The sequence below is a fragment of the Tympanuchus pallidicinctus genome, unplaced genomic scaffold (genome assembly GCF_026119805.1).
Source record: "Tympanuchus pallidicinctus isolate F22 unplaced genomic scaffold, pur_lepc_1.0 scaffold2, whole genome shotgun sequence".
Lineage (NCBI taxonomy): Eukaryota > Metazoa > Chordata > Aves > Galliformes > Phasianidae > Tympanuchus > Tympanuchus pallidicinctus.
In genome coordinates, this window is record NW_026294721.1 from 46,907,184 (window position 1) to 46,931,100 (window position 23,917).

At 38.0% G+C, this 23,917-nt stretch overlaps 1 protein-coding gene across 3 annotated transcripts in view; it reads right to left on the reverse strand.

Annotated features, from left to right (window-relative positions):
• GALNTL6 (polypeptide N-acetylgalactosaminyltransferase like 6) overlaps positions 1 to 23,917 on the reverse strand; it is a 421,689-nt gene that overhangs the window by 80,405 nt on the left and 317,367 nt on the right. For all 3 annotated transcript variants that reach the window (XM_052682320.1, XM_052682319.1, XM_052682321.1), the window contains exon 5: positions 3,163 to 3,348. In XM_052682320.1, coding sequence (XP_052538280.1) covers positions 3,163 to 3,348 — 186 coding nt within the window. The remainder of the gene's footprint in view (positions 1 to 3,162; positions 3,349 to 23,917) is intronic.

Genomic DNA, 23,917 nt, shown 5'->3' on the forward strand with positions numbered 1-23,917 from the left:
GTGAACAGATTGGAAGTGAGAAATTAAACGGGGTTGATTTGGCTGGTGTGGGTCGAAGGTAGATCATAATGCATACACATCTTTCCCTTTAAGAGTTGCTGCCTTTAAATAGGTTGAAGGATTGGAAACAAGCAAAGACAGCCAGTGATACAATTGTTTGAGCAGTGCTCCAATTCAAACCCCATCTTTCTTCCTACAGGTCTGCAAGACTTTTGCAAGTAGGATGGTGCTAACATGCCTGATCAATGAGGAACCACAGCAAAATCTGGACATTTGAGGAAAGTAGGATGTTAAATTACATATCAGTGCACACCAAAAGGCAAAGTAATCAAACTTTCAGCCTTAGTGTTTCTTCCAGTATGCCTGAAATAATGAATTTTACATACAGGCTTTAAAGGCTTAAACGTAGCCTTAATATGAATTCAGGACACAGATAAAAGTGCTGTAGGGGCAAGCTTCTGTTCCCCAAGAGTACTGGTATCATAGCTTTACAGATGTGAACATGCTGATGCCTTTGCCACCAACTGCTCTCTATCCCAACTACTCCTAACGTAAGACATGCTTGCATCTTCCAGCTGGTTTGCCCCTCAGTTTCTTACTTCAAGCCCATGACAACTGATTTTTGCACTACACTGGACTCAACTACAGCAGCTGGAGTCCAAATTACAGTTCTCCTTCAGCTGACTTCACACTACTGAGAAGTGATACCAACCAGCTGTGTTTGCCAACATTTTTACATGGCTACAGCTGCCTGCTTAGTGACCAGCAGGCAAAACTCCCTGCGATCTCAGTCTTGGAGTGGCTGATCTCAGTTTAGAATGCCATTTAAGCTAGCCAAATAAACTAAATAAAGCTTAGAAAAGTAAAGAAAAGCCATTTTGCAGCCATTTTAAGAAAAAAATAAGGGCTGTAACTGAAATGAATATATTTTTTTCCCCACAGAAAATACCTATCATTGAGTTATTTTGATATCTTACAAGTACTGAAGCAACTCAGTCTTCCTATGGTCTAAAAAGTGATAGTCAATTCTAAAAATGTAAGCCAGATGCCTAAATAACTTTGAGAACTGTCTTTAAGTGATTTTTTTTTCTTTTTCTTTTTCCTTCTGTCTTTTATCAAGCAAGGACTGACTTTCAGAAGAACTGCCACTACTGTGGAGCAGTACAAGTTATTGCCTCTCTCAGTGAAGACTGGCAATCTTCACTCCAGCATGGAATTGAAATGGGCTCTTTTTGAGGACTTTCCACTATGCTCAACGGATGAAAATTACAGTTAAAATAGGGCAGCTTCTGTTCTGGTTTCCTTGAACAACATGAATTCAAATGCAGTGCTGTACGAATCACAACACAAATCTTTAGGTAAACACTTGCAAATATTTATCTATATTTATCAGCTTTACTATTATTAGTTCCTAAACATCTAATGGTTCTGAGAAAATCTCCTCTTCCCTTTGGGTGAAGAGGGTATAAGGCGTTCTTACATTGAGTGTTCATTCACTATTTGCCCTCCCTCATGTAAAGCTTGTATTCTTTTCTTCAAAATCAAGCCTACTGCACATGGGCTCCTGTGTTCCACTACATTACTTCCCAGATCCTCTGTCTGGTTTGCTAAGGGTGTTTCCCCTGAAAGCAGACTAAGATGCTGTTGCACTTGAGAATTGGATAGAACAGGGTCTTGGTCCCCTTCTATCATCTTTTCACTTTTCTATCTCAAGGTTGAGGATTGAGATCATCAGTGCAACATCCCTGTGAACCTAGTTGCTATTATGAATTCTTTGTGGCCGTTCTGTTTAGCATTATTTATTTGGTGAAACCCAGCTAGATGTATCTTTGCTTTACACAAGAAAACAGGAAAAGGAACTGTTTTTGCAATTTGCAATTTTCCCACATCTAAGCTAGCAAAATACAAGGGTTAAATATCATCTGCAACAACTTAGCAAAAGATTTCAGCAGACAAGAGCGACAATCTTCCTGATTTTTTTTTTACATTAGTAGTGATGTACTGTGCACTTTCGGGAAAAATCAGAAGGTAAAGGAAGCATATGTGCACTGCAGGGTGTTGGACAGCTATCTGTCAGGGCTGCCTGTGGAAGGAGCATTGAAACTCACATTTCTCTCTGCTCCTTTATGCCATTTGGGCTTTACATGAAGACAGCGAAGTTACTGCTAAAAACACTGATCTTGTGACTACGGGTGGTATGGTAACAAACGGAGAGAGTGTAAATTGATATGGAAGCTAGAAATGATGTAAATTTGGAATTTTGTAATTATCTTTCTACTGATCTGAAGAAAAACAGTTAATATTTCTGTTTTTTGGTCTCATGTGATTGCTCATTAGCAGAACAATGCCTCTCCTTGGCTGTAAATGTTTATTGGCTTATCGTATGGCCTACAAACAAGATTCAAGAAACAATAACCATTAGGTGATGAAACTCTTTCCTGTCATACCATTAAGACATATTCTTGTAATTAATATAAATTTCCTTAATAACAAATTCAGAAGTTTTATTTAGCTTTGCTAGCAGAAAGCACTCATTTTCATAAACTTCGCATGTAATCAGGAGGGCAGAAGAGGGAACATTGTTTCCTAAGTGAAATCCTAGACTACAACAATTGATTCTTTCCATTTCTTTGACTAATGGAGCTTTGCTGGGTGCAGCTGGAATCCAGCAAAGCAGTCAATAGCTAATCATTCTCTCTGAGCTTTCTATTGTGAATGTGTTGTTATTGGATTTAACTCTGAAGTCCTAGATACATTTGCAGTGAAAGCTATTTTAATGGAACGTAGAAGCCTAGGAAGGAGTATGAAAAATGCATAACAAAAGTTTTCAGGTGTATGGTAAAGGCATAGCACAATACTAGATTTAGTAGTCTACTTAGTAGTAGTAATAACACAATAAAATGTAACTCTAATGTAACTCTGATAGGCCAAAGTGTCACTTCTAAATCTCACTAGTTCTTTGGTTGCAAAAAAAACCCCAAAACATAAATTGGAGCTGCTCAGGTTTTTCTGAGTTCTCTCTCATATTGCTTCTTCAGACACTGCAGTGCAGCTCCAAATGCTTCTGCACATTTTATGTCCTTATGGTGAGCTGTGGCCTGGATTGCTTAAACTGTGCTATACGCTCTACTTTTAATGGCTGATGAAAACTCAGACACTTACTAAGCAGGGGAGGCAGCCAATTCACGTTGACTTCGCAATGGGAATCCAGAAATGTCAAGACTTCTCCTCTAGCCAGCGAGGCTCCTAACAGTCTGGTCCGAATGAGCCCTTCTCGTTTCTTGGTACGTACAATCCTCACTTTGGCAAAACGGACCATGTATTCCTCCAGCTTCTCTTTTAAATGTTCTAGAAAGAAGGGCAAAAAAAGCGTCAGTTGTGCCAAGACTGGAGGAGCCAACAGAAGGACAGGTTGGCATACAACCTGCAAGCTTATCCATTTCCATCTCTTGTTTTTTCAAGACCTCCAAAATCTGCCACAAATCCTCTCTGAGATGGTTCAGAAAGTGCAAATGCTGTGTTTTATCACCCAGAGGAAGACACTGACTCTCTGGACCTTTTGCTGCAGTTGCTACTGGCAACCTGCCATCTGCTATATATTCATGACCAAAACAACTGCAGGATATTCATGCATCCTCTGGTTCCCACAGCCCAAGGCCACACAAAAATTCTGGCATACTGTTTTACAGAAAGTGTCTGTTCCAAGTGGACTGCTATTATCAACTAAGTACTATTATCAAGAAATGAACATAGAAAGCTATTTTTAAAAAATAAGCACTGAACTAGCACAATTAGATTGTTTTATTAATAGGGAGGGAAACAGACATGAAGATCTTAAAAGTTGGATACCTGCATGAAGTAAATGGGCAGCTAATAAAATTAGGCTCCAAATGTACAGCAGTTGATATATTTCTTATCTGCATAATCTGGCTTTGCTTGTGTCACAAAACAGCACTTTAGGGAACCTTCTCTATTCTAAGTGAAAACACACACTGAAACCACAAAAACCAAAACCAACTACCACCAAAGAAATCAGACCTTAAATTTTTAGCTGTTCCTAAATGCATCTGCAACAGATACACTGATCTTTTGCCTTTGATGCAACACCTCAGCTTCTCAGATTCATTGCTTTGCAAGAATTTGATAACTTCTCTTGGCAAGGAAAGAGGGAGAAAAAAGGTTGGTCTCCAATATCAATAACATGGCAAGATGCCACAGTAAGTGATACTAAGAGTTGTAAGCTAAATCTCACTGATACAATTTTGCTACGTTATGATTGCCTCTTGTATCAGCTCTCTATTCTTTGGACTTGTATGGTCAGTACAGGCCTTGATCCAGACCTTACATCACAACTGATTGCAATAAGTTTGTTACAGACTACTAGAAAGTACTTTAGCAATGCCCTCAAGCGTATGTATGCATAGATTTAAAGGAAACAAGCAAACACACAGCTCAGAGAATACAGGATATTGTGTTCAAATAAAATTAAGCTCCACAGAAACAGCTTCCTGCACATACACCTCCTTTTGTCTACGCCCCTTACTTCCTAGCTGATCAACATGCAAGACTTTCTAAATGTACCTGTGGAATAAGAAGTAGTAGAAAACATTGAATTGTCAATGAATTGCTAGCAAACCTGAAGCAGCACAGACAATTTACATGTGTTTAGTAGGGCAGCATTGCATAGAATATTTCTGAATGGATTTATCTTGTTGCACTGATGAGGGAGAGGTCTGAGATTTGATAAAAGCAGCTTGCAAGGATTACAGACAGTTGGGGCATTGGAAGGGAGAAACTCAACTTTGGAAAGGCTCTGGAGGCCTGCAAGTCATGACAGTGGTTCCCATGAGAAGTATTAGATCAAGCAGTAAACAGAAGTGTGGTAAGTCTCCTGGGGTCATTGTGAAAAAACTGAGAAATATGATGAAGCCAGGTAGTAGACAAAAAATAAGGAATGACATTCAAATAAAAATCAAATGGTTTTGACTCCTACAGTATGGCTGAGTGGAGAATTCCCAGGTTTTCATTTTGAAAAGAGGTATCCCTTTTTTTCATCCCAATTTGCTACCTACATTTCTCAATAAAAGCCAACACAATCCTGCAGCAGTAATGATGACAAGAGTTGTACTGTGTCTTTGAATGATAATCTCTACCTGCCCAACCACATCTACATGACAAGGGCTGCATGCCACTCAGACTCATTATAGGTACCAGCTATTCAGTATCATGACTGGCCTTAGGTTAAATCAGGTTTTAGATCATTTTGTGCCCGTGTACAGGATTGCCTAAAGCGTGTATTTATCGACCTGTTTTCCTGTTTTTATGAGCTCCACTGAGGCTATTCCCATAGTGCAGGAATACAGAAGAAGGGAAATAGACCTTAGAAACAAAGATACAAAGAGTCCTTACAGGAAATACAAGATAGACTGTTAGGGCTGTCAATCATAGAATCACAGATTGGCCTGGGTCGAGTTTCAACCCCCCTGCTACGTGCAGGCTCACCAACCATCAGACCAGACTGCCCAAAGCCACATCCAACTTGTTCTTAATTGCATCGTTTTATGGCCATGAAAAACGAAACAGTTTTAAATTGACAGGATATTACATATTTCCAAAGATCAAATCTCATCTCTTAGATACCATGTCTTCTTTTACTCCTGAGACACCGTGCAAATTTCTGTAGTACCTAAGGTCATGTAAACCCTTCCCTCTGATCTTTTCCATCCACAAGTCTGAAGTTCCATCCACACTGCTATATCATGCAAAATTAAACAGAATAGAGACTAATAATATAAATTTGATTTGTAATATGATTTGGTTGAGCTCAGACACAACTAGTGACAAACTCCATGAAATCAGTGATCGTTCATAATCTTCCTTCACTGATTCCTTGCAAACTCTGGAAGAGTGGCCTCCCACGCTTTTATTATTTTTATTTTTTTATTTTCTATTTCGCTGAAATAATAGTCAAAATTCTGTACAGCAAACACCATCTTCCTTCCTTTCCTTCAAATATCTATTCACACATTTCAGACAGAACGCCATTTGGTTTGTGAAGAATGGCATTAAAACACCTAGCACATCTTCTGAAATCAAAATCACATGTACCAACGTTGTTTTCATCTACTCAGTCCCATAACTGATTTTTTTTTTTTGTATTATGGTTCAAAGAAAAACCCATAAATTAGTTGAAGTATAAAAACAAAAATTCATATCTTATTCATGCTGACTTTTAAATACATTCTCATTTAGACATATTTGGAAGTAATCAGGACAAAAACAAAACGAAGAGTTAGTTTTGATAAAGCATAGACAAGTGACCTTGAAAAAAAGATCATGTCTATGCACAAAGGGAAGTATATACATTATTAGAGGTAAGACCTAGATAAAGTATCTACATGTGTTAAAACAGTGACGCTAATAATATTCTAACAATAAATCACAACAGAAAGATATGCCTATTACAGTATCTTACCTATTTTTAGCTATGAGATTTGGTCAAGAAGGAAATTTGGGAAAGTTATTTTGGAAAAATATGAAGTATTTAAGTTCAATAGCCAACAGTAACATTCTCTGTTCAGAGAATGAACACATCTTACAGTGGAGAAAAAATGTCCCTTTTGGACATACAAGTAATGATAAACGTATTTTTAAACCTAATATGAAAGAACTCTCACACTGTATTTTCCCTTGCAATGTATTGTGTCACTATCTAGTTCTAATCTTTCCAGTCTCTGATACCATAAACAAACACAGAATAACAGCCAGTAGCAGTAGGCAAGTAGAACCACAGAATCCTTAGGGTTGGAAGGGACACTTAAAGGTCATTTAATCCAACTCCCCTGCAGCTCCAGAGCCTCATTCAGCCTGACCTTGAATGTCTCCAGGGATGGGGACTTTTACCACATCACTGAGCAACCTGTGCCACTGCCTCACCACCCTTTCTGTAGAAGCCTTTTCCTTATGTCCAACCTAAATCTCTCTTCTTTTAATTTGAAACCATTTCCCCTTGCTCTGTCACCAAAGAACCTGCTCAAGAGCCTGTCCTCTTTTTTCTCTACAGCCCCCCTTCAGATACTGAAATACCACTCTTAGGTCTCCTTGAAGCATCTGGATGCAGTTCTCCAGGTGAGGTATCAACACAGAGTGGAGGGACAGGATCACCTCTCTCAACCTGCTGTCCATGCTTCTTTTGATGCAGCCCAGGATACAGCTGGCTTTCTGGCCAGCACACTGCTGGCTCATGCCCAGCTTGCTATCTACCAGTACACCAGATCCTTTCTGGCAGGGCTGTAATCTATCCTTTCATCCCTCGGCTTGCACTGACAGTAGGGATTGCCACCAGCCAGGTGCAAGACCTTGCCACTTGGCTTTGTTGCATGAGGTTCTCCTGGGCCCACTGCTCAGCCTATCTAGGTCTCTCTGGATGACATCCCCTGTGGCCACAGCACACAGATTGGTGTCATCTGTGAACTTCCTGAGGGCGTACTTCATCCCACTGTTGATGTCACTGACAAAGACATTAAAGAGCATTGGTGTCAGTCCTAACCCCTAGTAGTAATCAGCCATAAAAAAAAAAAAAGTGGCATTTTATTTTGTGTAGAGAAATTTTAAAAACATATCCTTCCTGTTCAGCTATTTACCAGTTACTCTTGCATTACTCAATTTACATGAAACTCTATTTAATGGTCATGTAGCAGTCAGCAGCTGGCTTAAGAGTCAGCTACCTACTAGGAGAGCCAGGGATGCTTCAGTGAATACAATACCTGGTAATCTCACAGTTCAAGTATTATTTAAAACAGATCAGAGAAGACTTTATAATTCTCTGTATGACAATACATTTGACTAACAAATTATTTTGACAGTATTTATCACGATATACAAATGTTGATTAAACTCATTTTTATCCCCAAAATAACAAAATAAACTGTGCCCTTTCACAGCACTCCAAAGATTTCTTTCTTAGAAGAAAAAAAAAATATATATATATATATTTTTTTTTTCTGATCATACTGTTTTGCTAATATTATCTCCAGAAGAATCATCTCACACACAAAACCTATGCATTGTACACACATTTAGAAGCAAATAATCTCAGGTGCCCAAATAAACATGCATCAATCAATGTCAGAGCAAAACTATAATTCTAAAGAAATCTTCTGAAAGAAGTTATAATAAAGTGCATGAAATTAAAAGAGGCATGAAATAAAATGGTCTTTAAATCTTCAGAAGACAACACATTAAGCCCATTTACTACCAAAGGAATCAGTTCAGGAAAGCTTACCATGATAATAAAACAAGGAGGTAGGATGGTTTCATTTATATGCTGTAATATTACATAAATTTCACTTTCAGAGTTAGGCATAAAAGAGGAGTCAGTATTTAAATTCTACAGTGTGCTATAAATGATGCACTTTGGATATAAAGAAGCCAAAACTCCTGTCACTAGATGTGGGGTATAAATGTCTAATTTGTAATTTAAAGGAAAATACATCACACTTTTTCTTCACAGTGTTGATCAAATGTACCCATGAATCATATGTTTGACACATGCCAGGCACCTGCCAGGCCAAGAGTTGGCACAGGCGGTGACAAATGAAGAATAATGCACAGGCAGGAGGTTTACGGGCTGTCACTGCTATGACAAGTGATGATAAAGGGCAACATTAGGTCTCCTCCAGTAATAATCTGTAAACAGATTCTCCATTGTAATTACTTTGTATGGATCTACTCTGTCTTCATTTAAACTCTGGAGAAAATTTTCTCAAAGAGTATCAGAGTCAGAATTGCCTGATCACAGTAACTGAAACTCTACTCAAGCAGAGCACTGAGTTACTTAATTTGATGCCCAAAGATACATTAGAAATTAAAGTTCTGCCTTTGTCAGGAAAAAAAATCATAGCAATAAAAAGTACAAATGTAATTCTTCTCTCCTGTTGTGCTGTATACAAGGAACATTTCATCATCACACCAGTACCCCTTGGCAACATGTGCTATGTGACAAGCAATGTTCCTTCAAAGTTATTGAGAAGATGGGAACAGAGACTTAAAAGATGATGTGAAAACTGAAGCTGTTTTTCAGGGCTTTCTTGAGTGCAGTAAGGATCATGAAAAAAAAAAAGAAATACAAAGAAAAAGCCTTTCCTTAAGTACCCTCTTCTGGACAGTCCGGTAGGTCCAATCAGATCCACACCTGTAACACAGCTAATTCTCACCTTCGTTGTACCTTCTATTTCTGCCCAAAAGTTCAGACAATTTGTTATAGTATGGTCCTAAGTTATCAATTAATTATGTTCATAGGATCATAGAAGCACAGAATGGCTCAAGTTGGAGGGGGCTTTCTTTCCTCCAGGCTGAACAATCCCAGCTCCCTCAGTCTTTCTTCTTAAAAGAGGTGCTCCAAACCTTTTGTTATCTTCATGGCCTTCCTCCACACCCACTCCAACAAATCCACATCATTCTTATACTGAAGGCCCTAGGTTGAGACACAGAACTCCAGGTGGGGACTCACAAGGGCAGAATAGAGAGGGACAATCACCTCCCTCTCCCTGCTGGCCACACTGATGCAGCCCAGGATACTGTTAGCCAACAGCACACTGCTGGTTCACATCTGGTTTTTCATCCATCAGAACCCCCAAGTCCTTCTCTGTAGGGCTGCTCTCTAGAAATTCTCCAAGTCTGTACTCATAATTGGGATTGCAAGACCTTGCAGTAGGCCTTGTTACTCACTGCGATTCTGGTGTGCTCACTTTTTGAGCATGTGAAGAACCCTGTGGTTGGTGTACCTCCCTTCTACTGTGTCAACTGCACCACTCAGGTTGATTCCATCAGCAAATTTGCAGAGGGTGAACTTAGTCCCACTATCTATGTCATTGATCAAAATGTTGAAGAGCACCAGTCCCAAGACAAACCTCTGGGGGGCATCACTTGTGACACTTGTGACCAGCCTCCACCTGGACACAGAGTCACTGACAACAACTCTCTGGCTATGATCACCCAGTCAATTATTTATTTGTTGAAATGTCAAGCCTTCAGATTCATATCTGTCCAATTTAGTAATAAGGATGTGGTATGAAAGTATGTCAAATGTACAAGTCCATGTAGACAACATCAGCTGCCCTTCCTTTGTTCACTGATGCCTTCACTCCTTCACAGAAGGACACCAGATTGGTCAGACATGATCTGCCCTTGGTGAAGCCATGCTGACTGCCTTGGATTGCCTCCACATCTCACATATACCTTAACAACTCTTTCCAGGAGGATCTACTTCATGATCTTCCCAGGCACAAATGTGAGGCTCACCTTCCTTTAAGTTATTCAGGTCCTCCTTTCTCCCTTTTTTGAATATGAAACTGATGTTTGCCTTTTTCCAGTCAACAGGAATTTCATCTGACAGCTATGAGTTTTCAAGTATGATGGAGAGTAGCTTAGCAACCACATCAGGCAGTTCCCTCAGAACAGTGGTATGCATGTCAACTGGCCCCAGAGACTTGCACACATTCAGCCTCATGAAGTGGTCTCAGACTTGCTCTGCGTACTCAGAGTAACACTGCTCCTTTGACCCCCCCTTAGAAGTTCAGGGACAATCCACTTAATTAAGATCAGCCAAGAGCCTACAGAACTGCTAAATGCTCTGATAAACAATCTTAATTAAATCTGTTCCTTTCTAACTTATACTTAATAATATATTTTGAGCTGTTCTACCATCTCCAACGTGAACAGTATAAGTTAAACACAAGAGTAACTTACAATGCTGGAAAATGTATGCTGTCCTCTCCCATTACCTCAGCACAGGCATTTGGAAGGAAGCCATGTGGCCAATAACATAGTAGTCAGTAATCTTAGGTCAGTAAAATAATCAAGCGATTATTTCTGTTGATGAAAATTAAAGCAGTCAAATAGCTGTTTTTACATGCAGTGATAATGAGGCCAGTTCAAAAGGTTTTTTTCTCAACTTACTCTCTGGCCAGCAGCAGAAAGCTTTGTCCCCGATATGAACAGCAAAACCTGTAAGTACATTTAAGCAACATAGCTCCCACTGTGAAAAGGATCTCTGTCACCGTACGTCCTCTTGAAATGGGAGTATGTTCACAGATAAAGTTAGCAGGCATGCTCTCCATTCCTCTTCTGAGGCTCTGAGCACACATTTTTTTCTTGAAATACATCCCCTTAATCTTTTGATGACTGAAATGCTTCTGTCTAGCTTGACAGAAAATACAAAAAGGAAATGTAGAGACCTATTATTATTTTGTTTTCTGCTTTCCAAAACAGTTTCCTTCAGTACCTTGTCATTCTTTTTAGTTTCACTGACTCTGTATACACTAGAATAAACCCAATTCAGCTTACAGAGAGAATATGAGGTGAGCATGTGAATTTGGGTGCACCACCTTTCTTTTCAAAGTTTCCCTTTGAGTTTGTTCCTTATGAGAGTTAGCTGAAAATGCCATCTGGCTGCAGAACTGTTGTCTATAATATACCAAGTCAGTTGCCATGGTTTTCCAGCCAAGTCCTGAAGATGAACAATTCCACTGGTTACCTTTCTGGGTAAGCAAATCCACTGTCACCTACCCTTCTGGTGAATAACTTTTTCCCAGTATTCAAAATGCAACTCCCAAGGCTGCCCTTGGGACTGTTGTCTCTTATTTTATCACCTGCCAGAACTGGGAAGAATTTGGTTCTGCTAAGTAATTCTCATTCAAGCTGTTGTAGGCAACTATTAGATCACCACTTGGTTGTTTTTCTGTCAGACTAAACAAGCCCATACTCACTCTCTTCTCACGGTCACATACTTTTGGCCTATGATTGCATTGCAAGCCCTCTACTAGTGAACTGACCCTAGCTTTTGTTGTGCTACTTGAACTGTAGAGCTCAGAAGTGGATGCAGAATCCCAGATGCACAGAGCATCAACATCAAAAGGGATTACAGTTTCGCCTAATCTGCTCACTGTAGCTCAGACTTGCTTGCTTTCCTGTTGATCCTCCTCTAGGTCCTATTAACTTACTATCCACTATGACCTTTGCAAGTCCTTTGCAGCACAGTTAGCCAGCTCCCAGCACTACTGGAACATGGATTTATTCATCCAAGTACAGAATCTCATAATATTTATTTTGCTCAGTCCTATAGCCCTGGACAGACACTGTGCTACTTTATGTGTAAACTGCTTTTTTTATTGCAAGGACTAAAACTTAGTAAAGGCTACACATCTTTTTTCTGCTAGGGGCCCCAGGCCTGGACACAGTACTCCAGCTGGGGCCTCATGAGGGCAAAATAGAAGGGGACAATCACTTCCCTCTCCCTGCTGCCACCTCTCTTTTGATGCAGCCCAGGATAACGTTGGCTTTCTACATGCGGAGATTTCTGACAGATAGATTTCTCTGTGTGATCCATAGCCATATAAAAGAAGCTCCAGAAGCAGACAGATCTCCTGAGAACTGTTGGATATGCTAAGCCTTACACAAACTGATAAATGAAAGCAAAATTTAAAACTGTTTGGTATAATAGCAATTGGCTAATAGCAATATCATTTGAGCACTACACATCTTTTCCACAGCTGACAACAGACTCCCTCATTTGCTGCGTTTGTATCAGCACAGCTCAGAGAAAGTTGGGGATATCTTATTCAAAGACTAAACAATATAGCTGTTTCTTATGGCCTGAAAGCCTCCACAGCAGCAAAACTACTAAACATCCTGTTTTACACATCAAAGTTAAACACCTCTAGGAATTAATCAACGCCCAATGTATTATAGGATTAAAATAGAGGGAACAAGAACACAAATGCTTATTCTACTCCACAATAAACTGTTTTTTGGCTGTACTTGCAGACATGAAAATTAAATATATTCCCCCAAAAGGAAAAGCTCTTGTAAACTAAAATACTTGAAATAATGAGATTTGCTGTTTCTTATGTTTGTGTCTAATTTTAAAGCAATTATCTCTTACGTATTAAGGCTTTTCACAGCCCTTTAGTGTCCATCTTCAGAAAAGGCATTTGGAGATGTCTGAAGAAAGCCTACTTCACAGTTGTTTATACATTTGCCTGCATGTATTTCTGAATGTTTCCTCAATCTGTATGTCCTGTATTAAAAATTTTTGGGAAAAAAGTGAGGAAATATATTATCTTTTCAGCTCTGTTTTTGCGCTTGTCAGCTTTGATCTATGGAGGAATAATTTTATTTACTAGAGGAAAGACACATTATATAATGCAACTGCCTTATCCTGCATGAGGAAAGTTGGCTAAGATTGTACAACAAAGCAGTATTAAGTGGGAAGTCAAAGTAAATTATCACGACTTTATTTTTGCTGCAATGTAAATGAAAAAAAAACACCTGAAAGTGAGCAAGAAACAGAACCCAATTAATGACTGAATTGGAGATGGTAGATAAAGAAGAACTGAAACACACATTTCCATCTGCTTGTCCTCCTGCAAACTGTATGGGCGGTGAGCATGAAAAGCACACAGCCTGAAATTAGAGGTAGAAAGAAACTCAGACTCAGATACTGAATGCCACTTTGCAGTACATTTCACTCCCTGGGAGAGCTTCACTGGCACCAGCTGCACGGCTCATGGAATCCAACCAGAAGGAAGTTGCTCGCAACAGAACTTTGGTAGACCCAATATGACATGTATGAGCATGTTTACAGACACACTTCTCTCTCAGGTAAAGAGGCAGGACACAGAAGAGGTTGCAAAAACTTTATCTTATTTGCAACTTCCTTCCCTTTCTCTTCCCGACTACCATGGATTGCTGCAATGGCACCTTCTTACACATATACAACAAATGCAATTCGACCTACAGCTCACGCAAGATTCTAGACAGCTTAAGTATAGGGTAAGAAAACAAAGGTCTGTATGGCAGCCTTTTCAGATCATTCTCTGGACACTATTAGATAGTATAAAACTGTCAAAAAAGGTGACCTTGCTGCATTAAAATTCAATTCCTTTTACCAAGTCTGTTTACTAGGCAGGTATTTGTATACAGTAACTTGTCCCCAAGGAAAGCATGTTGTGAAGTTTCTTCCACATTGCAAGGCCAGCCAATTAGAAGAAGGTTATTTTGAAGTGAATCCAGGGAAGTGTAATTTTCTCTGAGATCAATAAACTAGTCAGAGAAGCCAGTCTCTTATTTTCAGAATCACACTACTGCATTCTGGCAACATTAATTGTTAATAATTGTAAACGATAACCCGTCAGGCAAAACTTTGGTTTTTAACATTTTCATAACACTGCAAACAGTCTAGCAGATTTTCAGACCTGTCATTACACTGACATTTTCTGTTTTGCCTGAAACTATCTTTGACATATTTTTAGTTCTTCCTCCAAAATATATATCTGGCTTTTACAGGAGATGCTGTTGTCAGAGGGCTGTTTTCTCTCATATTGCTTCTTAACCTCTCAAATGCCAAGGATAGATTTAACCAGAGAACTGTTGAAACACTGCTGTGAGGATGGCACTGACCTTGTATTTGCAGAGCCCTTGGGAAGGGCAGAAATTGAAGTCACAACTAAGGTAATTACTTTTTAAGTAGCATCAGACCCTGACACAGCCCCTTACACAAAGCACTTTCATTTCCCAGAGTAATTCTACTGATGCTATTGTAATTTGTTGTGAGACTCAGGCTCGACTAGCATAAGGATACTGGAATATGGCCATCTCCTACATTTCTCTAATTCTTGTCCACTCTGTAACTATCACTCAGGGTCCAACCTTCACGTCCTATTCTCAGTTTGGAATTACTCCTTTTCCTCAATAATTCAGCATGTGCTTTTTCCTAGCACATAGTTTTGTTCTTGAAAACAAGAAATGAAATATGCTTTAAAATGGAGATTTCAAAATACAAAACCAAGTTTAGGCAATACTTTACTATTCTCGAAATTTAATATTATATCTGATTACATATCAAAATTTGTCTTTCAGAAAATGCTCTCTCTGATGTAGGAACTGGTGGTCCACAGTACCAAGTTTTACTATGAAGTGGTGAACTGACATAAGATTTGCATTGTTCAGCAAGGTACAGGATGACAACACTCAAGAAGACTTCTTGGCTGTACAGAAAGATATTAAATTCTTAATGTTTCTAATGCTAGAAATAAATTTGTAGCCATTAACTTTTAACTATCTATTTTATTTCCTTATTTGCCACAACATAGCATCTAGCATAAGCAGACATTTCTTTATGGCCGGAATGCAGGTCATTGCAGGCTTTAGTGAGTCATGCTTCTAATTATTTGTCGATGCAAGCATTCAGCTCCTTCTCTGGATTACTGCATTCCACCACTCAAACACTTTCTCGTCTGTTACTTTAAGAGTTTTCTATTTCTGAGCTTTGTCTACTGTGGAAATACATCCCTTCTGGTACTTTGATACTTCTTAGTCTTTATGGAGCTAGTAGTTCTCAGTGTTTCACTCATTTATTTTCAAATGTTAGCTATGTTCTTATTATAACCTTTGAGGTCATTACTATGTCATGACGTGCAGGGAAAGAAAATGGAGTTTTTGAGGATCTTTTCAGAAGGCTGCACTCTGTGGGAATTCTCTGATTCCTCATTGGCAAAGAATAGCAATCTGCTTGAGTCATGTTTCTGAGATCAAGTCAGGCAGTCTTCTTTTTTAGAAAAATGATTACTAGTATTTGCAACAATTTCTTTCAAAAATTAGGTGGATTAGTCTTGTACTGAAAGAACTAGATTGCTGTTTGGGTTACATATTTTGAAGTATGAGAATTAATTATGAAAAAGGAAAGCATTCTCTGTTCATGGACTAATGTGCTATGATGATGCTCCTCTAAATAATGAGGCAAACACTGATGCATAATTAGGCATCTCCTAACATCAGAATGAACTATTAATCAAACAATAAACGCCATGTGTTGGTGTGGTTTTTTTTGGGGGGTAGAGAGTTGGCTTTTTACTTTTTATTTTAAACCAGAAAATAGCAGAAAAATGAGCTGCTGCATAAATCAAGCTTTAGGAGAGGAGACATCAAGTTCTCTTTTATCTTTTTTTTTCCTCCCATTGTTTTACACATTGAATCATACTTGTCTTTTCCTGCCTCTCACCTGCCACAGCAGTGTGAATTTAAGATACAGAAAGATAAGCGGAATGCAAAATGAATAGCTAAGATTCAACATTTAAATAAATAAATGAAAAAAATGCTAAATATTGATTAGCAGATCTAATATTACTGCTAGGAGCTTTCACATAATGACAATGGGATTAGGCTCACACTGCTCACATGCTTTTACTCAACTTATTTTGAGTACCCCTCCAGAAACGTCCCTCCTCCATCTTGCCATCTGCTTTGTAATGTCAGAAGACAGAGGATGTGACATAGTACATCACCTACTAGTTTTCATCTTATGTGTCACAAAGTTTCACACTGATACAGTCATCTCTGGATAGAAGGAATGATGATGGCAGGAACTGTTCGCTCTAAATCGCTTTGGAAAGCTGAGCCTCAGGTGTGAGGTCTCGTTTCTCCTCTGGACAGATGGACACACAAGTCTGAATCTAAGCGTAACAGTTTGCCAGATCTGAACTCTACTCACATAAACTGCATCCTCCTATCAAATTCTGCACATCCTTCTTAAGTAAAGGGTTAATGGCTTAGTAGCTATCAATTAATCTTCGATAATTCTTAACTATGACTATTTACCACAGTTTTCTGCCAAAGTTAGGTGCACAGCCTTAAAATGAAAGAACTAGACTACTGTTAGATTTACATATTTCATTGCCAGCATGTCTTCTAGCTCTCAGAAAGTGTTGAACTATTTCGAAAACTGGATTGTTTCTATCTTCTTTATCAGTTTTACTGATCCTTAAAATGCTTTAACTGTGAACACAATTCCTGCAACCTTTGTTGCTAAAGCTACCATATATGTAGTTCTAACGTAAGAGATCAGCATAAAAGGATTAAATATATTTCAAACCTTCTGAACACAGGAAAAAATGTCCTTGTCTAAAACTGCATTTAAAGGTACAACAGAAATATATGAACCTAAAAACAAAAGAATCGCATTCTCATTTTAAAACACCTTTAACTTAAAAACTGTGAGTATCTTGTGTGACTGAAGAAACCCCACTGGTTCCACCACAGCTATGTGTTCACATGTATCTTCCCCTCAGTGTGTTCTCTCAACTGAAACTAAGCCATGACAGTGCTTACAGATTGAAGAACATGTCTGGCTTAATTTAAAGCTACCTGAGAACAAGAGCTTTGAATTATTTTTTCCTGTTATGCTTTTGTGTTCTTATTTTCTTGGAATTAGCTGAAAGAAAACAAGAGCAACACAAAAATAACAGTTGAGTATGGGCAATGCTGAATATAGGAAGACTAAAAAAAAATAACCCAAAACAACCATCAAACACAAAACAGTAAAGAATACATAAATAAAAGGTAAAATACACGCTGCTACAATGCTCTGAAGTGAATATGACTCCTGTTTGTAACAGACTATCACTCTTCTGAAGAAAATTTAGACTACATTTAGCAATACATCTCTTCATCTAGTTCACTTTGCAGCCTGGATTGAAAAGGAGGGCGCGTAACTCATGGACAAATAAAACAAAAATTCAAAAGAGTCTGTTTTCCCAAAGAACACCCAGAAATGTTCAAAAGAAGGAAATAATACTCCACCTGTCTTGCATCTAACACACACTTCAAGTTTTCCCAAAGGAAGCTCTCTCAAGGATAAGAGAACCCCTTAACAGGAACTTCTCATCAATACAAAGGCAATGTGGTCCATTTGTTAAGATGACTAGAAAACTCATTAAAGGAGAGAGTTTTGCACAAATATGAATTTTGTTTTCAAGGTAAATAAAGATTTAACTGCTCATTTATATTGCATTTCTGTAGTCCACTCAGTTTGGCATTAACAAGTGCTAACATTAGGCTTCAGTCTTGATTAAAAATAAAAATAATAAAAAAAATTCAGCACATAGGACACCTTATGCTCTTTCTTAAACATCCTGTGGCTTGATATTGTGGCCGTATCTAAAAGTAAGAAAGAACCATTCTGCAACTTGCTGTTAAATCTGACGGTTATTGTCTGGCTTTCCTAGTTCTAAAATCACAGTTACCAGAGATAAATTGGTGTATCTCCTATGCTTTGGAACTTAGCAATATTATTTGAATTGTTTTACTTTCCATTTTGCTTAGCTCTGTATCAGCTGTGCTGTTCTTCCCTAAGAAAGAAACCACACCGCCCAGAGGAGTCATGGTGATGCTCTTGGAGGGTGACTACAAATACCAGGGAAAAAACTAAATAACAGGATGCTGGTTTGCCACTGTTTTAATTGCATCGTTAATGACAATGTAAAATAATAAGATACTCTGTATAATTAGTAGTTCAAATACTGTTCTAATTGCACTACATTGTGTATTTTAGCAATTAAAACACTGGGTAACAATAAAATTCTAACCCTTGCCTCGACATGCAAAGGTGATCTCTGGTTTTTGGTAACTAAATTGTGTGTTCAGCAGGATGTTCCTTTTATGATTTTGGAAGGATTGAGACAAATCAGAAGAACTTCAGTTTCCTCTGAACATGTCTCAGTGACTTTTCTTAATCTCTTGTTCCAATAACCCTACTGTGTGTTTTCCTTTAACAACTACTCCAGCACAACTCGACGGGATATTCTGAAAGCAAGAAAGTCAGGAAGGCAGTATTTCATCTATTCGTCAATGTCAATATAGTTTTTACTTTTAAGAACCTTTGCAGGCTCAGAACACCAGAGCTATCTGTTTCACCAGACAATGGCTTACCATGGGACCGAGGGGTTGTTAGTGAAATGATTCAGTATCTGCCATAAGCCTGAGGCAGCTCTACACACATGAGCAACAGCTTTATGTATTGAGTGAGTTTATGAAAATGTACTTTGCTTTAAACTTAGATCTTCTGAAAAGGACTTTCATATAAGACAGATAATTTGTGAACTATACTGGGAAAACTTCAGGATGCACTGAGGAATATAAGGCAGAATTTACAATGCCAGCTAAGTATTTGGCTTGGCAGAGCAGCATGAGCCTCACTAACCTCAGGCAGGCACAACTTCTCTGAGAGCCGTTCAGGCACTGCAGGACACTAACCCAGTTGCTGTCCCATTTTCTTTCTTTCAGGCCTCATTTCAGAGAAGTGGGAAATGCCCTGATATTACTGCCAAGAGAAGCTTTGAGAACTGTCAGGGAGGTAGGGAAATTTGGGATGACAGTGAGCCATAGATGTATTCTATGGCAGCAGAAGATAGCACAAGGTATTTAAAGCAACATCAACTAATTACCCCAAGCACTTGATCTGTATATATGCACATGAGGATGGAAAATGGCAACAGATGAGAACTTCCCTCCCTATGAAGCTCCTGCCTCACACCAGCAACTGATTAGACAACAAAAGGGAACAAATTACTGCCTCTGTAAGGTGGCTAAAGCCAGTAACAAATATTTCTGCTCTAACTTCAGGCTATTTCTTCTAAGAGGTTTTCTAAACTAGCCATCTGTAGGAACTGATAATGACAAATGAATGCATGAAGAGCCTTATTCTAACCCAGTTTCCTGACAGTGCTTGCTGTGAACTAAACCTTGAGATCCAGCCACAGATGTGAAGTGGCTTATTTAAAGTTATTTGCCACCAATTTATCCATCCATGTGGTGAGAAACCACCAAACTGAATTCACCAAAGTAACCTGGAAAACAATATTAGAGAGAAAACTGACACACACAAACAGTCAAATCCTTCAAGATGTTAAATACTCAGAGAAATTAATTATATCCACTGAGGAAATAATTCACTATTAGTTAATAACATGAATCATTAATTAATAAAATTCACAATTAATAAAACAGATGTTAATACAAGACAGATTTGACAAAATAGTAGGAGTCAATTTAACACCATGACTGAGCTTTTTAAAATACTATTTCTGCTATGCTTCAGCCCTTTTACCAAATCAACTGTCAGGCTGTAGGAGCTTTCTTTCAATGAAGCCTGTTTTGTTTGCCTGTTCCTCCAAAAAAACAAGTGTGTTTTAAATACAGCTGTTTAAAATTACTGTAATTGTGACTCTACTGCTTGAGATTCATTTTATTTCATTCTTCCATAGGTTCATATCCTCCCCGCATATTTTTTTCCTTCTCCACCTCAACAAAATAAGATTGTATGGGATTTTTAAAGTCAGTCACTTATGCATTCCTATATTTTCACATGCTCTATATTATTGCCATTAGAATTACAGTCACATGACAATAAAACAGTGGGGTGGGCACTGTATTTACTAAAAAGAAAGATATTACTTATTATTTTTCATCATTAAACTCTACAGTTAACCCCCTTTTTATGCTTTAGATTGAAAAAGGTGATTGCCTAAGTAAAAATGGAGAATGGTTACCATTGGTAACTCTGTGAAGCATTCAGCACCAGAATTACTTCATGTATTACATGTTGTGTGAGACATGAGAAAGTGCCTAAACTGAAGACTTGGCAGGACCATATTTTTTCATGCATTTTATAATACTCCCACATGAGAGTATTAAAAAAAAAAAAAAGCTTTCATTGATGTTCTGAATTCTTCTGAATGTGAGACCATGATGAATACATATGCCTTTAAAGAAATGGTTACTTTACTCTGCATTTCTCCTGAAAATCTTCAGCAAGTAATTACCAAAGCAGAAATAACTGTACACAGTCATTCCATTCTTGCTGTTATTTCTCTCAGATTTTTCTGCCACCTGCCACAAAAACTGTTTGCAAAGATTGACTTGTTTCATTATTTTCTTTCTGTTTCAAACATGAACCATTTGAACCATCAAAACAAAGATGACCCAGACTTTGCTGAATGGCATTTAATTTTTTATAAATCACGGTATTCTGCATTTCCTCATTTCACATCATCTACATAGCTTGTCTTCTACTTGGCTGCTTCATTTCCCCATTTATTTGTTATATCAGCACCCCCTCCTGAATCTGAGCTGCCCATCAGGTAAGGCAGAGCTGCAAACTCCAGCTGATGTGACCGCAGATCAAGGCTCAAAGGAAAGTATGGGGCAATATGTCCTATGGCAGCAATTAAATCACTGACTTGGAGAACTGAAAATTTCTCCCCAAGAATAATCTAAATCCTATAAATGTTCTTACTATAATCAAACTGCAAAGGTTGTCTTCAAAAAGACCATAGTGAAAGATCCATGTTCTTTTTCCTTTGTACAATTCATCCCTGCAAGGATAATTTATGAATATATGCTTTAGCAACATTTCCTCACATTAACAACTTCACACAACTGTGAATTGCACACTTGGGAGAAAGATTTTTCTACATAATCGGAAAATTTTTATGGTTCAGCCACATGGTGCAGAGCATTAGGAAAAAATATGCCATTTATTTCATCTCTATAGATCACTTTGCTTCTTTATCTGAAATGAGAAGAATTAATGGCAGCCAGTCTGACGCTTTCAGGAAAGTTTCCTTGCTTACATTTCTAAGTTTTCATTAAAAGATCGGGGTAAAGTAAGAGAAAATCCTCTAACAAGCTATCAGCACACCAGCTAAGCTCATCACTCAATAATGGCAAAATATTAAAGGTTTTCAAACTCTAAATGTTCTTTGTTAAAAATAAGAGTATTTAAATACTTTAAAAAATATCATTAATAACATGAAAAAAAAGCTTAGCAGGTGAACACTTCAAATGTTCTGATCTCTCTTTCTTTAACAAATTTATTCATAAAAGCTACCTCAAAAAAGGAATTGGTCAGAATTAGCGAGTAATATGTACCACTTTATAATGACCTAAAAGTAGTGTGCCAGTACTTACAAGTGCTGTAATTCAGATAAGGAGGAGATATGTGAGCAAAAAACAGAATTTCAAGTATTGCTATTCATCAACCTGATTGGATTACTACGTTACCAATGACCTGCGCTTTATGATCGTCTTCCCTTGTGAATAAAATGCTTTAGTCATCAGCAGATCCTACAACTCTCATGTTCTTTCCACACTCCATCTGCCTTGTCATGGGCAGTTTGGACTCATGTATGGCATCTTAATGGGGTGGACAGAATGCACTGCACTGTGTTAAAGATCAGCCACACAGACATATATGCGAGAGAAGATAAGCCTACAAGACAACAGTTTAGCTCATTTTAAATGGCTGAAATGTTAGAAAAACAAACAAACCATCCACCCAACAAAACACCTTTAGCTGTGCTGGACATAGAGGCTAAGTAAATACAAATTGACAATGTCAGAAGGAAATGAGGCTTGACCAAACACTTCAGGGAGATAAAGACAACGAGGCAGCATCACTGGTAGGTACATTCTTGGGCACTTCCAAAAAAGACTCCATAACTTTTCAAGTAACTTAGGATCACAGAATCACAAGGTTGGAAAGGACTAAAAGATCGTCTAGTCCAACTGTCCTCCCCTTACTAGTGCTACCACAAGCTACTAAGGCCATATCTCGTAGCTACTCATCCAGATGCCTCTTAAACACTGCCAGGGATGGCGACTCCACCACTTCTCTGGACAGGCCATTCCAGTGTCTAACCATTCTCTGAGAGAAAAAGTTGTTTTTTTTTGTTTTTTTTTTTAATCTTTGAACTTTTGCTCATAAAGGTTTCCAAATATCTGTATGAATCAGCACTTTTTAAACCTTCGTTCTACTGGAAAAATGAGTAAAGAAAGTATTGATCCAGATCTGAACTAGTCTAAGCTTAATGAATTTAGGGTCCCTACTTTGAAGTTTAGATTGATTCCCCAAATTACTGATGTGCACTGAAGACAACCTGTCTATTTAATAATTTGGGGCACAACCTTCATTATCATGTTTTGCCTTCCACATTAGAAAATTAACTTCCCCAAAAAAAGACCAGAATAAGAGAAACATGCAGTATTGTTTGGCACTATGAATATGTATAATAAGATGGATTATAAATGTTAGTATTTTCCTACTAGAAATTCAATCATAATGTAGGTAGTTAAACACTGATGCAGCATGCACTCTTCCAAGTGGTGATTTCAAAGACTGATTTATCTACACATTACATTGAACAAAATTTTCTTTGTTATCTTTGGCAGTTTATTTGGGATTTGAAGCTTATTACAGCTTAACAAGGCAACAAGTACAGAGATCTACTATCTTCTCCTGACCCCCCATCTCCAAAAATAAAGTCAGCTCCACAGAGAAACATTTCCCTTTCCAAAGATTCAGAATTAGACTAGGTTATGCATGCAATGAGTGGAGTGGCATTGGTAACTTCAGCCATGGTATGGGTCTGGGAACAAGATTCAAAGATTTAGACCTCAGAGGAATGAGGTACGATATTTGAACGATATGTAGGAGAAGCAAATGATGCCAATGAAGAAAAACATACAATGTTAATTAAAATTGTGTAAGGATTTATAGTTACTATAAACCCCTCAGCAATAGCAGAAAGAGATAGTAACCACATCAGGAAATTTTATTTTTATGCTAGCAACAATCTTTTGCATTAAAAGGCATGATAAAAGCACATAGCTTTGAAAATCTGAAACATTTCCTCAGTACCTTGTTTACATGTAGTACAGACCAAATATATACATATGTTGCTATGAACTACAGTCAAATAACACAAAAATCTTGTCTTTTTTTAATTTAAACTTTTATACTTTACAACATCACCATATTCCCATTCTTTATAGCAGATCTCTTCACATTAGTAGCTACGTGTTCACCTGTGTGCTACTGCGTTAAAAATGATGTCCAGTTACACCTAACAATGACTTACCAGGGATAAATAAAATATTCATATTTGAGAAAGACTGTTTATACAAGACATTTTCTATCAACATTTTCACAGATGCCCTCAAAATATTTTTTACTCGTTAGCTGAGGAATTTCATACCCTCCTGCTCAGGAAAATGATTAGGGAATTGGACAGTAGGGATTTGA